Below are 17,178 nucleotides of genomic sequence, written 5' to 3'. Positions count from 1 at the left end.
CTAATGTTTAGGTGGAATCTTCTTTCTTGTAGTTTGAATCCATTGCTCCGTGTCCGCTTCTCTGGAGCAGCAGAAAACAACCTTTCTCCCTCTTCCATATGACATCCTTTCATATATTTGAACATGGCTATCATATCACCCCTTAACCTTCTCTTCTCCAGGCTAAACATACCCAGCTCCCTAAGCATAAGGCATCGTTTCCAGGCCTTTGACCATTTTGGTTGCCCTCCTCTGGACACGTTCCAGCTTGTCAGTATCCTTCTTGAACTGTGGTGCCCAGAACTGGACACAGTACTCCAGGTGAGGTCTGACCAGAGCAGAATACAGTGGTACTATTACTTCCCTTGATCTAGATGCTATACTCCTATTGATGCAGCCCAGAATTGCATTGGCTTTTTTAGCTGCTGCATCACACTGCTGACTCATGTCAATGGAAGGAGAAAACTCAGCTTAGCAAGCGATTTATTTCCAAGCATTCATATTTGAACATTGGGGAAAGCGTTCTCACGCAACGGGGCCTCCAAAGGCCAGGAAGGAAGGCAACCTCAAGGAACGGCTGAGCTTCTCCAACAAGCCTCCCAGGATCCCTCTGTTCCTTCCCCTTATCTGACCATCGCCACTGTTCAGGAATCTTTCTGCGCTGCTTCCTCTACACACACACCCATCAGTTTCAGCTCCTGCATTTCTTCACGATACGGAGGCCATGTGCCGGCCAAGGCAAGAGGTGTGACGGGCTCGCTCACATGGACGGCAATGAACAAGAGGAACATCTTCAAATCCCAGCTCATGAATGGCTTCGGTGGTATTCCTCTGTGTGTAGCAAGGGTGGGGGGATTCAAATCAGCCTCCGTTCCTCTTCTGAGAAATGAGAGTGCTGACCCAGCCACCTAGTCCAAGCCCCTGCAACACAATGAATCACAGCACTCTCCAACATGAATCTGTCAAATCCTCTTTCAAATGGAGGGGTTTCCTTTTTTTTTCTTTCGGCGATGGTGGGGAGAAGAGAGAAGACGCACACCCCTCGCGAAGGCCTTCTGTGCACACTCCCTTCCGTGTGTGATCCGCACCGGGGAAGGAAGCATGCAGAAAGAGCAGCCCAAGATTAACACAAAATACCCTGTCAACTAAATAACCCATAATTGCTTCCCCAGGTTTGAAAGTGACAGTTTTATTTTTAATAGGATCAATTCAAAAATCTACTACTCCATTAACCAAAATTAAAAAAAGAAAATCCCATTATTCTTAAGTATTTTCATATGCATTTAAAGCTGGTCGTTAACCTCTGAGTCCCAGTTTTATTTTGTTTTCATTAGTTCCTCCAAAGTAGAGCTCAATTACTGTAGCTGCTCCCTGAAGGGCACAGAAACCTGGGTAGGATTTCTCTCTCTCTCTCTGTCTCTCTCTGTCTCTCCCCACCCCACCCTCTTACATGCCCAGTGCCTGCTGCTGCCTGGGTCCCAACACTTTGGAATGATATGCACAATAGTTTAACTATGCTCTGCTATGGAACTCCCTCTCACAGGAGGCAGCGATGCCACCAACCTAAAAAGGGGATGGGCAATGGCTTCTGAATCCCAGTTGCTGGAAGAAAGCAGAGGAGGGGGGGAGATGCTCTTGTGCTCAACTCCTGCTTGTAGGTTTCCCACAGGCATCTGTACTTCCTGACAGTAAGAGCTGTTCAGCAGTGGAATTTGCTACCAAGGAGTGTGGTGGAGTCTCCTTCTTTGGAGGTCTTTAAGCAGAGGCTTGACAGGCATATGTCGAGAATGCTTTGATGGTGTTTCTTGCTCGGCAGGGGGTTGGACTGGATGGCCCTTGTGGTCTCTTCCAACTCTACGATTCTATGATTCTATGGCCACTGTGAGAACAGGATGCCGGTCCAGGTGGGTCGCTGGCCTGATTCAGTGGGCTCTTCTCATGCTCTTGCATCCTAAAGGAGGCAGCAGTGGGATTCTTGACAAAAGGTAAGAGCAGGTCCCCACTGCACTGGGCCTGGTGCTTGGAATGGTGCAATCAGCCACCATAGCTCAGAGGAGCTGGAAGCTTCTACTGTTCCTGGTTCTCAGCCAGGTCCTGATCCAGGCAGACACTCACGTGCGCACGCACACACACACCCCTCCTGAGCGACCAGCCAGATACTTCAGCACAGCGCTGAAGCTCCTGCCTGGTGGGCTGCCTCCTTCTGCTCCTTGGAGAGCTGGCCAGGAATTCAGGCAGCCGGTCCCCAGTCCTGGGAAGGGATATTTTGGCAGTATGGAGGCGTGCTTGGGGTAGGGGGGTCCTACTCCTTGTCTGAAGATTTGTGCAGGATTGGGCCCTGACTCAAAGCGACACGACAGGAGCAGGAGGAGGCAAAGGCTAGGAAGGAGGACGTGTGAGGGGAAGAGCAGGGGCAGAATGGTCCAATCCCACCTCCAGCCATGTGCCCAATTATGGGGCTTGTGCTGTCCCACAATCCTGATTCCGCATTGCACCCAAGCTCAGGTCTTGGCAGCGCATGAGGATAAGTCAAGAGCAGCCCCCAGATGCCAGCTCCAGTTGGGAAAAGCAGATTGAGCATTATAAACTGTCTTTCGTTGCTGCAGGAGGGAGGAGAGCGCACTGAGCATTCAAAAGATTAATCCACAGCTTTGGCAAAAGAGCTGCTACATTATTTTATTTTTATTATTAAGAAGCCTCCAACTACTAGCTAACAGAAAATGGATTATGTTAGGCCAGATGTCAGGACTTCTTAGAAACAATATGGGGTTGTGTGTCTCTCACCATCCTCATTAAAAAGATTAAGAAGTACTTCCTATAAGAAGGGGGGAGGAAACACACATTTTAAAGAACTACAGCCACTGTTTTCTCCTTGTCTGTAATATTTCCAATCCCAGCAGATGAATTTTACTTTAATGAGATGTCATTTTTAGAGAATGGTTTTAACATCCCTTCAAAAAAGTCTTATTCCTAAACCTTTATAAAGCACGTCAAGATTATTAAAACAAAATTTACCACAGACAAATATATATATATATATATTAAAAAATTAAAAAGAAAAGTTCTGAAAACCAGCCATTTTGCAGAAACCATGACACAGCTGTTTTCCAAATGTGATGGAAAAGGCTTTCCGAGTTATCTGCTTAAACACAAGGTTTCTGTTTACTTCTCACTTTCTTATCAAATGAATTTGGAAAGAAAAGGGAAATGACAGGAACTTTAAGGACATTAGTCACAATTCAGCGGCCCTTCAGATTAACGTGCCAGAAGCTGAAAAGAGTACACACACACACACACACACACACACGGAGGGAGGGCGCGAAATGGTGCACAATACAAGCCCCACTTAGAGCACTGGCAAAACACACAATTTTGGATTCCAAGAGCAAGTGGGGAGCAGTTCCACAAGACCTTTTGAGAGCCACTGAGCATGAAGTGAGAAAGAGGAAGGCAGGCAGGCAGAGGTGCCCAGGCAAGTTCTTCCAGCACCTGCCGCAGGGTCCCATATCTAAAGCTGCTTCTCTGCCACCAGGATGTGAGACCACAAGAAAGGAAAGCACTTTGCTGCTTACTTTCTCCAAACGCGAGTACTCGCTGCTGCCTCCCCCCACCCCCGGTGAAATATAGATCGCCACGTCTCTGTGATGCATTGCACGCTGGAATCACGCAGTCTCAGCACTTGCTTGCTAAGCTGGGACCCCAAAACCCGGCTCTCCCGCTCATAAATCCCAGCGTGATTTAACAGGCCTAACCCCTCTGCGTCAGGGTTCCCGTTTCCCCTTGCAATAGCAAAGTGTCAGCAGTGTGGAGAAGGGCTGTGGCTCTTTCTTCTAGGACGAGTGAAAGGCCTCTCGGACCACCTTCCCCCCTCCCCCCCTTTCCTGCCATGCTATGGTGCGGCAAGAGCAGCTGTGAATTTTTGACTGGCACAGGGTGCCCAACAAATGAAAAATAAAAGGTATGGGGAGGCTTTGGTCCCAGTGCATTCCTGCCCCCTGCCCAAGTGAAATATATACAGGGTATGATAAGAGCAATCGGCCTACACTTCCTCCATGAAAATAGTTTTTGGGCTTGCTGATCAGAAGGTCGGCGGTTCGAATCCCTGTGTTGGGGTGAGCTCCCATTGCTCGGTCCCAGCTCCTGCCAACCTAGCAGTTCGAAAGCACGTCAAAATGCAAGTAGATAAATAGGGACTGCTCCGGAGGGAAGGTAAACGGCGTTTCCATGTGCTGCTCTGGTTTGCCAGAAGCGGCTTTGTCATGCTGTCCACATGACCTGGAAGCTATACGCCGGCTCCCTCGGCCAATAATGCGAGATGAGCGCGCAACCCCAGAGTCGGTCACGACTGGACCTAATGGTCAGGGGTCCCTTTACCTTTACAGGAGGTATCATCTCCAGTCATTTGATTTATCAGTAAATGTAGCATGCAGACACAACTTTAAATTTATTAGGTTATTTAATGTAAACTCAATGCATATTACAGTTAGTTATTAATGCTAGGAGTAAGGATTCTTTAAAATTATTTTAAAACTATTTAACTATTAAAATGTTTTTTATAAAAAAAAAATCAAGACACACTTCCAGAATTGTCTTAACAAAACAATTTGGCTTGGAATTGGGGTATTCAACTGGTGAGTTTAGAACTTGTTGCCAAGAGGTAGTAGCCAGCAGGGGGGAAAAACAACACTGGCAGCTTTTGTCGTTTCAGAAATTACCTGCAAATTCCTAAACTGGGGCGGGCCAGAGCTTATAGGATGAAAGTAAGAGGACTGCTCTTTTCCAAACAAGTTTCTGAACTTCTCTTACTTAAGAGAAACTGTCACCTCCGTTCAGCATCCTCAAAAAGGCATCTTCATCGAGATGTCACAAGGCATAATAGCAATTGGTTTCATCAACCAGTTAAAAAGGCAGATATTTAATCAGCTGGAAGATATTTAATCAAGATGAACACACGAGGAATGCTGGGTCTCGCCAACTGTCAACTCACAAAAGTACTTTTAGACGTGCAGACCAGGAGGGAACAAGCAGGATTGGCAAAAGCTGTTGGCTTGCGGGGAGGAAAGCGCTCGTAATAATAATAATAATAATAATAATAATAATAATTTATTATTCATACCCCGCCCATCTGGCTGGGTTTCCTCAGCCACTCTGGGCGGCTTACAACAGAAAAATAAAACACAGTGATCTATTAAACATTAAAAGCCTCCCTAAACAGGGCTGCCTTCAGATGTCTTCTAAAAGTATAGTAGTTGTTTTTCTCTTTGACATCTGATGGGAGGGCGTTCCACAGGGCAGGCACCACTACCGAGAAGGCCCTCTGCCTAGTTCCCTGCAACATGGCTTCTCGCAATGAGGGAACTTGGCTTCCCGCAATGAGGTGGAGACGCTCCTTCAAGTATATTGGACCGAGGCCATTTAGGGCTTTAAAGGTCAGCACCAACACTTTGAATTGTGCTCGGAAGCTCGCAAGTAGCTTCCTCATACCTTGAAGCATGCAACTGATGCACTACAGTGGTACCTCGGTTTATGAACACAATTGGTTCTGGAAGTCTGTTCATAAACCGAAGCGTTCATAAACTGAAGCGAACTTTTCCATTGAAAGTAATGGAAAGTGGATTAATCCGTTCCAGACCGGTCCGTGAAGTACTTAAACTGAAGCGTTCATAAACTGAAACATGGGTGTAATTGGTTCTGGAAGTCTGTTCATAAACTGAAGCGTTCATAAACTGAAGCGAACTTTCCCATTGAAAGTAATGGAAAGTTAATTAATCCGTTCCAGATGGGTCTGCGGCGTTCGTAAACCGAAAATTCGTAAACCGAGGTGTTCATAAACCGAGGTTCCACTGTATTCGGGGTAGATGTCCTTCCCTCAGCTAGGCTGAGCAGCAGGACTGTGAGCCTCACTCCCAAACAGAGCACCTGCTGGCCCTTCGACACACATCTAGCCTGAAATGCAGTGTTAGAAACTGAGATATGAAAGCTAGGAGCTAAATGGCACCCTAAATGGGCGCCACAACAGAATGTCTAGGCACGCTTAGATAAAGTGCATAAAGCTTATTTCACTCACCTGCTCACTCTCCCTCTCTCTCTCATAGTACTAGAAGAACTCAGGAGCATCCAGCAACACCTAACGTTGGAAGATTCGGGACAGAAAAAGGAAGCACTTCTTCCCGCAGCACACAGTTGAGCCATGGAATTCGTGGAGGAAAAGGCTTCTGGCCATGCTATCTGTGCGGTATTTCTAATGCCAGAGGCAGGATGGGGAAGAGGAGCGGAGAGGGAGTTGTTGAGCTCAGGGCCAGCTTGCAGGCTTCCCAAGAGCACCTTGTTAGCCACTGTGGTGGAGCAGAAAAGCCTTTGGTCTGATTCAGCTGCAGGGCGCTTTTTATGTTGCTAAAACAGCCGGGGGGGGGGGGGTGGCACCCAAAAACCTCCTTGAAACCAGTAATTCAAGCGCTGGCCCTCCTCACACAATCCTGAGCAGGTGCTGAACTGCAGCCCAGGACACCTGTCACCTTCTCTTCCTTTACCAAATATTGCTTAAACAGGGGGAAACAAATCTAGAACAATAACGAACACTTTATTTTAATACCTTCAGCAATTTCATAATGGGTTTTGAAGGAACAAAACATTTAACTTTAATGAAGTAAATATGAGTCTCAACCTAAATATTGCTTCAGCTGCCGGGATAAAAGCACAAATTAAAACCAGAGTGGGAGGAGAAGAATCTCGGAGTCTCATTTTGGTACCTTTAATTGCCACTGGCCGGCATTTCGGGGGAGACGGGGAAGAAAAGGAGCTCTCCGCGGCAGCTTAAGATAAACTGACCTTTTAAAACAATACGGTCTCGATACTTCCGAAAAACACAATCTGCACACACAGACACACACACAGAGAGAGAGAGAGACACACACACACACCTCTCATTCCCTCGCTTCCCTGGAGGAACTTAAAATGGGGATTGGAGAAGTGTCAGCAGAAAGGAAGAAAAGCAGCAAGGGAAAGCTCCCAGGGAAAGCTCCATTTTTCTGCCAAGATCCAGATGAGCACAGGGCCAATGATGGGAAAAATCTGCTTTCGCAACAGTCATCCCCCCCCCTCCCTCCGGGAAAGGAACTGAGAGGGAGCGATCCGTGCATCCGCCTGGACCATTACCAGTGAAGCATGAAGGCAGCGTGTTCCCAACATGTCTTTTCCGTCACAGCAAACAATAGTCAACAATGAAGAGAACTGCCAAAATCGAAAGGGTACTTAACTTCTGGGGGCAGCATAGCACTTGTTCTCTATGTGAGAGCACCTGAAACCGGTTAACAGGACCGCTCCCGAAACCAGGACACGTCTGCAGACCTACAGGGACTTCGAAACCAGGACACGTCTGACTCTGCAAACCTACAGGGACTTCTCTAGGTAACAAAAGCCGTAGCGTTTAGCCCACCAGGCAAGCCAAAGGGTGTGGGTGAGAGTGGCGCCTCAACATGTGGCAGGAAGGGGTGACCCAGGTGGGGATCAGCAGCCCCCCCCCTCGGAAACTTGGACACCAACACCAGCTCAAAGGCCAGTGACCAAGGAGTGCTTGCAATGAGTTGCATACACCCAAAGGTGGTGGGTTTTTTTTGGGGGGGGGTTTCATTCCGGTGACTGAGAACTGAGGAGATTTTTGCAAAGGGAGATTTCTTAGATGGGGCAAATAGGACTCAAGGGGTGCAGCCTTAGACGGGACCCAGGTTCAAATGCTGACTTGGCCTTATTACTGCCCCAAGGAAGTGTGCAGGTCGCAAACTTCCTGCCACAGTGAACCGCTTGAGAGACCCAGCTCTCGCGCTGCTCTGTGAAACTGATGTGCATAAGAAAAAAGGGGGAGGCGCTCTAAAATTGGTACTTCCATGCCCCATTGTGCTTCACATACAATCAATGCAAAGCTTATTGTACATATCCTAGTTAACTTGTGGGGGATCGTGGCAGATAAAGCCATCAGCGATTCCACTCCTGCCAGTTTCATTAGGCAGCTGCTCCCCTCTCAAAAGCTTCTCTGGAATGCCTTAATTGAACAATTCAGTTGTGTCCATTGTTCAGGAAACCTTGGAAGCTCGCAATGGCTTTCCGGAGCACTCTGGCTGCGCTCGGGTTTCATCCTCAAATGCAAGAACAGCCACGATACCACAGGCCGTGATCACTCATCTACCCACCGGCACAAGACAGTTCACCGAAGGAGCACCACCTGAAATTCATCCCCCAGGATTTGGTCCCAAGTGATTTCTCAAGGGCTCCAGAGAGACCCGTGGATTTCTTGTGCCGCTGCTGGTGAAGGCCAGGAAGCCCCACTCTTTTGCAGCCCCACAGTGGAACGTAAAAGGTGGGGAGGGGTAGGAACTCCCCGAAGAGATAAAGGGGGAGGAGTGAGAAAGAAGCACAATCAATAAATCTCAACCTCATTGGAGCTCTTATTAAGTAAATTAATTTAAGTTAATTTAACTCGATCATGACTCCCGATCACAGTGATTTAGTGAGGGGGGAAATTGCATTAGGAAAGGCCGCACACACCAGATAGAAGAACGGAAGAAAATTAGATCCACTTAGCAATGTGAATTAATATGGAAATAGCAGGTGTAAATTTAACCTTATCAAGAGAGTGAAAATTATCTTCATAAATTTGTAGAAATAGCCCCCGAGCTGCTTATAAATCTATTTAAAACAAAAATATTACAAAAGTGCAGTAAAATTAATTTAAAATATACTCCCATCTATTGCCTGCAGAAAAGTCAGTGGCAGGGTGAAGTTTAATGCAATCTAGCAATAAGGGGAGAAAGCAAGAAATCACCAAGGGGTTTAGCACTGGGGGTCGAGGGGGGCAGGAGAGAGAAGGGTGAGGTTTCCCCTCTCTTCTCTCCCCATCCCTCTGCCCCTGACACCTTCTGGGAGGCACATTTGTCTTTTGCCTCTAAACAATTACTTTACGGGAGAAGGAACTCCTCCCGACGTGGGCACAATGCCCCGGCCAATGTGAAACAGGACAAAGCAAAATTAGACCCCGTGAAAAGCCTCACTACGAGGGGAGCAAAACCACGTCAGCTTCACTCACATAAATCGCAAGGGCAGGACACAGGGCCTCACTCATCATCACTCAGACAACCCTGAATGTTGGACTGGGCAGTGGGTTTGGCAGCCGCCATACTGCTCCCAGTACGTTTCCGAGCACAATTCAAAGTGTTGGTGCTGACCTTTAAAGCCCTAAATGGCCTCTGTCCAGTATACCTGAAGGAGCGTCTCCACCTCCATCATTCTGCCCGGACACTGAGGTCCAGAACCGAGGGCCTTTTGGTGGTTCCCTCATTGCGAGAAGCCAAGTTGAAGGGAACTAGGCAGAGGGCCTTCTCGGTGGTGTCAAAAAGGAAAACAACTACCAGACTTTTAGAAGACATCTGAAGGCAGCCCTGTTCAGGGAGGCTTTTAATGTTTAATAGATTATTGTGTTTTATTCTTCTGTTGGAAGCCACCCGGAGTGGCTGGGGAGAACCGGCCAGATGGACGGGGTATGAATAATAAATTATTATTATTATTATTATTATTATTATTATTATTATTATTATTACTGCTGGCTACACGTGAAGAGGCTGTGCAAGAGGTAAAACACAAAGAGACTTTGCAAACTGCAGCCATAGAGACACCCTGAGCATTGACAAGACTAAGGTGGGATCGCAGAATCTGGTACAGTACTTGCTGCAGGTAATATTCCACAGCAAGCACAAACAACATGCATTTTTTACAATCAGGAAATACGGGCCGAGGGAGGAACTTCAATGAACTGATGGTAGCCGTGAGACTTAAAACCAGCTATACCAGATCACAGAGTCCACTGAGTTCAAAAGTGACAGCAGAAAAGGGCCAGGATCTGGAGCAAACATTAGCCCTTTTCAAGCATTTAAAGCTTCTGCGAGAACAAGGGGAGTATGTTGGACACTTCGGCTACTCTCCAAGGGTGTTCACATGTTGAGGGCGCACCTGCAGTAGGGTAGCTGACTAAGACCGCAAAGGTCAAGGATAGCAAACGTGGGGCTCCCCAGATGTTTTAGACCACAACTCCTGCCACTGTCCAGGTGAGCTGGAAGCAGAAGCGCTAAGGCAAAAATTAACCTGCAAGAAGTATCCTTCTTCTTCCCTCCCAACAACTTGTTGAATTGGCAAGTCCTAGAACTACTTTTGGGGGGGACGGGGATGACCTATCACAGAACTCCCGCCCTTCTATTTACAGTCTCTGCTCATCCAAGAAGCACTTTTGTCCAGATCTCTCACTGAGCATCTGTGGCCTTCCTACACAACGTGCAAAAAGGGGGGAGGTGAGGGAGAGAGAAAACACGCAAACCAATCTCCTCCGATAAATGGGCAGCATTTGCTGTGGATGAGGTAACTGAGGAAGAATGGTCATTTCAGCAAGACACCCGTAGCACACGAAGAAAGAGGAAACTGTTTCCATCAAGATAGGCTTCTTTCAACGGACTTAAATAAAGCACGGAGAGTCAATCAATAGTGCTGGCAGAGAGAGAGAATGGACACACCAAACCTTAGAGTGGAAGCAAAGGAACATAGGAACCTGCCTTGCACTGAGTCAGCCCATCTATCTCAGTATCGCCTACACTGACTGGCAGCAGCTCTCCAGGACTTTAGGCTGACTGCTCTCTCAGCCCTTCCTGGAGATGCCAGGGGTTGAGCCTGGGCTCATGCTGCACAATGCCCATGTGAAGAACGGCTTCCACCCCCAGGAGACTGTCAGAAAAAGGTCGGCTGCAGCCCCTGTGACACCCGCAGGAAATTTAGCCAGGCAGTGAAGACGTAACAAGGATATAGTCAGGAGATGCAGCTGCTCAACAGAACCTGGGACAGCTACCCATGTGATGAAAGCAGCAGCTAATATATAGATATAATAGTTGGTCCCCATGATGCTGGAAATCTGCAGGGCCCTTTGGAAAGAGGTGGGGTAAAAATGGTGCAAGTTTCTGAAATATAGGGAGGGAGGGCACTAGAAAATAAAAAGACTAATGGCAGAGAAATGACACAACTCTCAGAGCCAGATCAAAAGGAAGATTTGTTCACACATTCTTGGGAATATCCATTAAGCCAGGGGTGTCAATCACATGGTCAGAGATCTTACCAGGCCTGCCAAGGGCATGCCTATCCAACGCCAGATTTAGGGGCAGATTATCAGTACGCCTAAATGCAACGTTGCTGCAATCAACAGCAATGATATAAATCTCATCTGTGTCAGGCTTAAAATAAGAATAAAGTAGGGCTTTGTGACTTGGCTTTAGCAGTTCAAGCATTTCCTCCTCCAGAAGAATTTAGAGTTGCAAATGAGTGCAATACCCTCCAACGGAAAACCAGCTCTTGTTTTACAATAAGCACAAATGATCTTCACATATACAATGTCTCAGTCTTTCCCCCTTCATAAACAGAATCTGTACTTTACATAAAGCTATTCTTAAGCAGGCTGGGTGGGATAATCAATTGTTTTAGGAAGGTAAATGCTGTACTCCAATTTTAAATTCTTGAAATAGCAATTGTTTTGATACTGTCAAGTGTTACTAAATTGCTGGTGACAGAAGTTCCCAGATAAAGCATCTGGTTCTTAATTTTTAAACTGTTTTCAAACTGTAACAAATACTGTATAATCAGCTTTTAAAAAACGGGAATATCAGCATTTTCTTTTATTTCACCAAGTAATTGAGGAAGTTTATTCTATTTGATTTTAAAATTCATTCTCCCCCCCCCCTTTTCAAGCCAGCTGCCACACTCATTTGTAAAACTTTGTAATATAGTTGAGCACCTTAAACTAATTGCTTGCAAATTGCAACTGGTCATCCGCTGAAGGGATCTTGTAACGGAGGGAGGTTTGAAAGGGATGACAACCTCTACAGAGTGTGCGGAGAAAGAGGCAACTTATTCAGGCTGGAAATGGGAAAGCCGGAAGGGGAGAACAGAAAAATGAATAAAAGCAAATTCTAGTAGAGGAATAATGAAAATAATGAAATCCTATAAATTCCTCCATGCAGCCTCCTCCCAAGAAACTGTGGGAGACTTACCTATGAGAACAAGCACATGGGATTGGACTGAAAGTACATTTTCTAACACGGGGGATCCTCAAAAATGTATACTGCCGTGTTTCCCCAGAAATAAGACACTGTCTTATATTTATTTTTACTCAAGAAGACACACTATGGCTTATTTTCGGGGGGTGTCTTATTCCAGCGGGAAGGGCTCCGTGCATAGCTGCCAAGTTATCCCTTTTTTTAAAGGGATTTTCCCTTGTGCTGAATAGGCTTCCTCGCGAGAAAAGGGAAAACTTGGCAGCTATGGCTCCGTGCGGCGCAGTCCATGTCTTATTTTCGGGGTATGGCTTATATTTCAGAAATGCCTAGAAATCCTGCTATGGCTTATTTTATGGGTATGTCTTATTTTCGGGGGGGAGGGTACTTATATGTCACATAATCTGAAGAATCCCAAAGTAGTTTACATAAAGCACAATAAGATGGTTACAGAAAGAAAAATCTATACAGTATGATGACCAAATACTGATGACCAAATATTGATCAGCTACTGATGTGAAGGCTGAGATGACCCCCAAACCCAAAGAATCCATTGATAAGGCAGGAGCATATATGAAAAGCAATAAATTTTGTTTCCATGGTTTAGGTTTTGTTACCTGTTTAGGGAAGTTCTTGATGTTTGATGCTTCATTGTGTTTTTAATATTCTGCTGGGAGCTGCCCAGAGTGGCTGGGGAAACCCAGCCAGATGAGCAGGGTATAAATAAATTATTAAATCATCATCATCATCATCATCATCATCATCATCATCATCATGGCATCCCTCATCTAGCCCAAGCTGTCCAGAAAGAGACCAGCAGAATCAGCAATTGTTCGACAGGTGCTGAAGAACCACACTAACGGCCCCATGGCTTTAGGTCTCTCCTAAGTCAGTGATGGGCAACCTTTTGAGCTTGGTGTGTCAAAATTCGCCAAAAAAACCAAGCATAACTCGGGTGGTGTGTCACTTCGAGAAAAAAACCATAATTTTGCGATATTTATAGTTTAAATAACAAAAATGTATAGTTGTAATATATAACTGTATTTAATAAACCAAAAACTAATTATTTAACCAACCAAACCAAAAAACCCTTATTTATCACAAAGTGCCCAGAGTTGTTGAGCTTTTTGGGGGGAGCTGCTGACCAAATTTTGGAGGTTTTTTGGGGGGGTGCCCCAAAGCTGCTGCATCTTTTGGGGGAGGAAGAGAACAGAAATAAATGACGAATAATACCTTCGCTGGAACTAACACACAGCACCGACATAGTCTGCCAAAGCGACAAAAAAACCAGCACAGAAAGGGTTTAAAAAAGAACGCTGTTACACCCAATCATAGTCTGCCAAAGCGCCAGAAAAAACAGCACAGAAAGGGTTAAAAATCCAATCTCTGGCTACCAGCAACAACAACAACAAAGGATCCGGGTTTTAACAGCGGAGACAAGCTCTAGCGGAGACAAGCTGTAGGAGGAGCGGGAGAACAAATGGGGGGGAATGACAATGACAACAACAACAACAACAACAACAACAACAACAACAACAACAACAACAACAGCGCGAATGGGCTGATGGGGCACGTGCCAGCAGTGAGGGCTCTGCGTGTCACATCTGACACGCATGTCATAGGTTCGCCAACACTGTCCTAAGTGGTCAACACTTTGGCAAGGCGCTTGATCTGCAAAGCAGTTTCCATTGCTCATAAGAACAATGCGATATGGCTTTTTTTAGCTGATTGGCAGTTGTAAACAGATGCCCACTATAACATGGTACCAACACTGGAACAATGGTCAAAGCTGCGTCGGAAATTCTACCTGGATGTCGAGAGCCTTCTAGACTTCCAGCTGTGAGCAGGGCTGCTGAAAGATGCCGCAGAGGCCGAAGGAGCAGACGTTGCCGCCTTCTTCACAATCCTGTAGCGAGTGTTCACCACTTTATTGGTTGTGGGGCTTGCATGAAGGAAGCTGGAGCCTGGGATTTAAAGAGAGAGGAGGAAGAAATTAACACAGGCCTGAAGAAACATGTAGAACAAGACTGGGGTCGTGGGAAAAAAGGATCAACTCTTTGCTGAAATGCACAGATACGAATTCTTATCCACACATACATACAAAATGGAGCATTGTTTAATAAAACAGAGCCCAGGGTTATAATATCCCTCAATAGGTTACACTTTTGACTACTTTCCCCAAGTGCAAAATGGTCAGAACTGTGAACCCAGGAAGAGCATTACAGGATCAGGCAGTTCTCATGGCAGCTGAAAGCAAAAATGTTCCCATTTTCCTTCAAGTATTACAAGATAGAGCAGGAACCTAAAAACCACATTAGAAACATCAGAATAAATTCTCTGGTTAATCTATCTCAAATTTTAAATCTGGTAACAACCATTGTGAAAGGGTTTTGAAGAATGGACAGCAAAAGAACAAGGAGGGAACCAACTTTTTTCCTCCATCAGTGGTTTTGATCACAAAGATGCAATTGTACACGCTCTGCATAAACTGAACTGATGGTTATCTTACACTGAGTAAGGCCACAGGCCTATCTAACTCAGTATTGTCTAGACCAGGCATCCCCAAACTCGGCCCTCCATATGTTTTGGGACTAAAACTCCCATCATCCCTAGCTAACAGGACCAGTGGCCAGGGATGATGGAAATTGTAGTCCCAAAACATCTGGAGGGCCGAGTTTGGGGGTGCCTGGTCTAGACTCTAGACCAGCCTTCATGGACCTGGTGTCCTCCCCTCAGCCCAGCCAGCAAGGCTATCTGGAGGGCAGCAGGTTGGCAAAGGTTGGTCGAGGCAGAAGCCTTTTCCGAGACCTGCCATTTAAGATATGCCAGACTTCCCAAAACTGGTACACTCCAGCTGTTTTGCACTACAACTCCCACCAGGCTGGGGAAGACAGATATATAGGCTGAACATTTGGAAGAGCATCTTAACAGCTAGAACAATACAGCAGGGAAGCAAGCTTCCAGAGGACGCTGCTTCATTTCTCTCCATGGGAGTTTTCAAAGAAAAGGTTGAACAGGTTTCTATCAGAGGGAAGCTTCAAGCGGGCATTGGACTAGAAAACCCGTGAAGTTCCTTCTGTGTGCTCCCCAGGAGCAGATTGTGAAACCTACAGAACGCTGCCCCGTGTCTCTCCATCCTAACCCGCCCTCTATAATCAAGCCTTCAGCACCCTCCGAGGGCTGCTTCTCATCTAAGCCCTTTGTTGCCAGAACTTGAAAAGATTAGCAGAAAGAAGCAGTGCCTGACTCTTCGGCCTGCTGCTTCTCTGGAGCTCCAGGCACAGACCTCAGTGGCGTTTTGCCAGCAACTGCTGCCTTCCCCCAAACCAAGCACAACACCGTCAAATTCTGACCAAGAGAAGCACCCAAACCCAGCTTCATCATACCTACAATGACAACACACCCACTCAGCACCACCTCTCACATCTAAGCCCCGGGTCTTTCGATCCTCAATTGCCACAATAGCCCTGAGCTACACTTCCCACTACGAATTCCCACTTAGCCCCTTGCCCTACCTCTCTGCCCCCCTGGTCAGATGAACAGCTTTTGTTCTTCCCTTGTAGCATGTGGCTTAGCTCACTTGCTTGAGTCATTTAGAGCAACCGGCTCTGTCCTGCAGGCATTTCACTGTGGCCAGCCTCCCCTGATCTCTGGATTGCAGCACATCCAATTGTGTGATTGTGTTAGCCTTCTCCTGTACCGGCGAGCAGGGAATGATGACCTTCTGGCCTCCTCTAAGGATTCCACACTTATAAGACATTGGGGGGCAGTAGGATACGGGGAGCAGTGGGTGCCTAGCCTGCCTGCCTTGAATATTACAAATGCTTCCTATTTGTGCTATTGAGTGTCTTTGGACACATTTTGCAGTCATTTAGAAAGAACACCTTTATCCGCGACATCTACACTCCCAAACAGATTTATGTATTTAATCATTTCTACTTTCACAATATTTTGCAATGTGATATACACACCATTTTTTCTGCTGAATGCCCCATGCAATTAACAGCTATATGTTTGATTCTGTTTCTTCCCCTTCTTGATAGCCAGCAATTTTTTTTCACAGCTTTAAGGAATGCATCTAATTGCCTGACTTTTATAACATACAGCTATAACTGCCCAGATAATTAAAGCTGACACTACATGCTGAGACGAAGTCTGCTGGTTTTATAACTGATTTGAAGAGATGACTCTCCCCCCCCCCTCCTTTGGGAATCCTCTAATTAAAATTATTGCAAGGTGGAAAGTGGAAAAAAGGAGGCCCATATATATCTATATCTTTTTTTTCTGAATGTCTTCTGCCTGCCTTGGGAAATGCAACCTTAATATTCCCTACTAGCTAAGTTAGGCAACTTCTAAAAGGCAATATATCAGGAGCAGCACCAAATGAAAGTCCACAGGTGGTCCACTTCTCTAGAGAAGGGGCCAAAATTTTGCCCAGAGGCAGGTAGCAGACACCCTGAGCCTGGTCACCCATATTTTCAGGCCTATTTAAGTAGAATTAGCTCCTCTGCTGCTCCAGAGAAGCGGACACGGAGCAAGGGATTCAAACTTCAAGAAAGAAGATTCCACCTAAACATTAGGAAGAACTTCCTGACAGTAAGAGCTGTTCGGCAGTGGAATTTGCTACCAAGGAGTGTGGTGGAGTCTCCTTCTTTGGAGGTCTTTAAGCAGAGGCTTGACAGGCATATGTCAAGAATGCTTTGATGGTGTTTCCTGCTTGGCAGGGGGTTGGACTGGATGGCCCTTGTGGTCTCTTCCAACTCTATGATTCTATGACTCTCAAACTAGGAGGAATCATGCCTTGTCTACTTCACAAACCTTCACTTCTAGGAAACATCCTTATACCATTGGTCCATCTTGTTCAGTATTGTCTACACTGACTGGCAGCAATGGCTCTCTGGGTCTTCAGACAAGGAGTCTTTTTTCAAAGCCCTACCTGAAAGACGCAGGGATTGAACCCAGGACCTTCCTGAACACGAAGCGGGTGCTCTCCCCGCAAGCGATGGTGGTGGCCCTTTGCCAATGAGTAGTGTGAATCAAGAGTCACACAAGGCAAGTCGTACCCAGAGCAGCAAAGCTATCTCCTGGACAGAAAAGCAGCAAAGAGAGCCACAGTAGAACC

The 17,178-nt window shown here is 46.3% G+C and overlaps 1 protein-coding gene across 1 annotated transcript in view; it reads right to left on the bottom strand.

Annotated features, from left to right (window-relative positions):
* ZC3H3 (zinc finger CCCH-type containing 3) overlaps positions 1-17,178 on the bottom strand; it is a 245,607-nt gene that overhangs the window by 151,268 nt on the left and 77,161 nt on the right. Inside the window, 1 exon segment of the mRNA XM_035124913.3 lies at positions 13,864-14,020. Within this exon segment, the coding sequence (XP_034980804.3) occupies positions 13,864-14,020 (157 nt within the window).

This window comes from Zootoca vivipara, chromosome 8, assembly GCF_965207765.1.
Source record: "Zootoca vivipara chromosome 8, rZooViv2.hap1.1, whole genome shotgun sequence".
NCBI classification, from domain to species: domain Eukaryota; kingdom Metazoa; phylum Chordata; class Lepidosauria; order Squamata; family Lacertidae; genus Zootoca; species Zootoca vivipara.
This window is presented reverse-complemented; position numbering and strand designations above follow the sequence as displayed.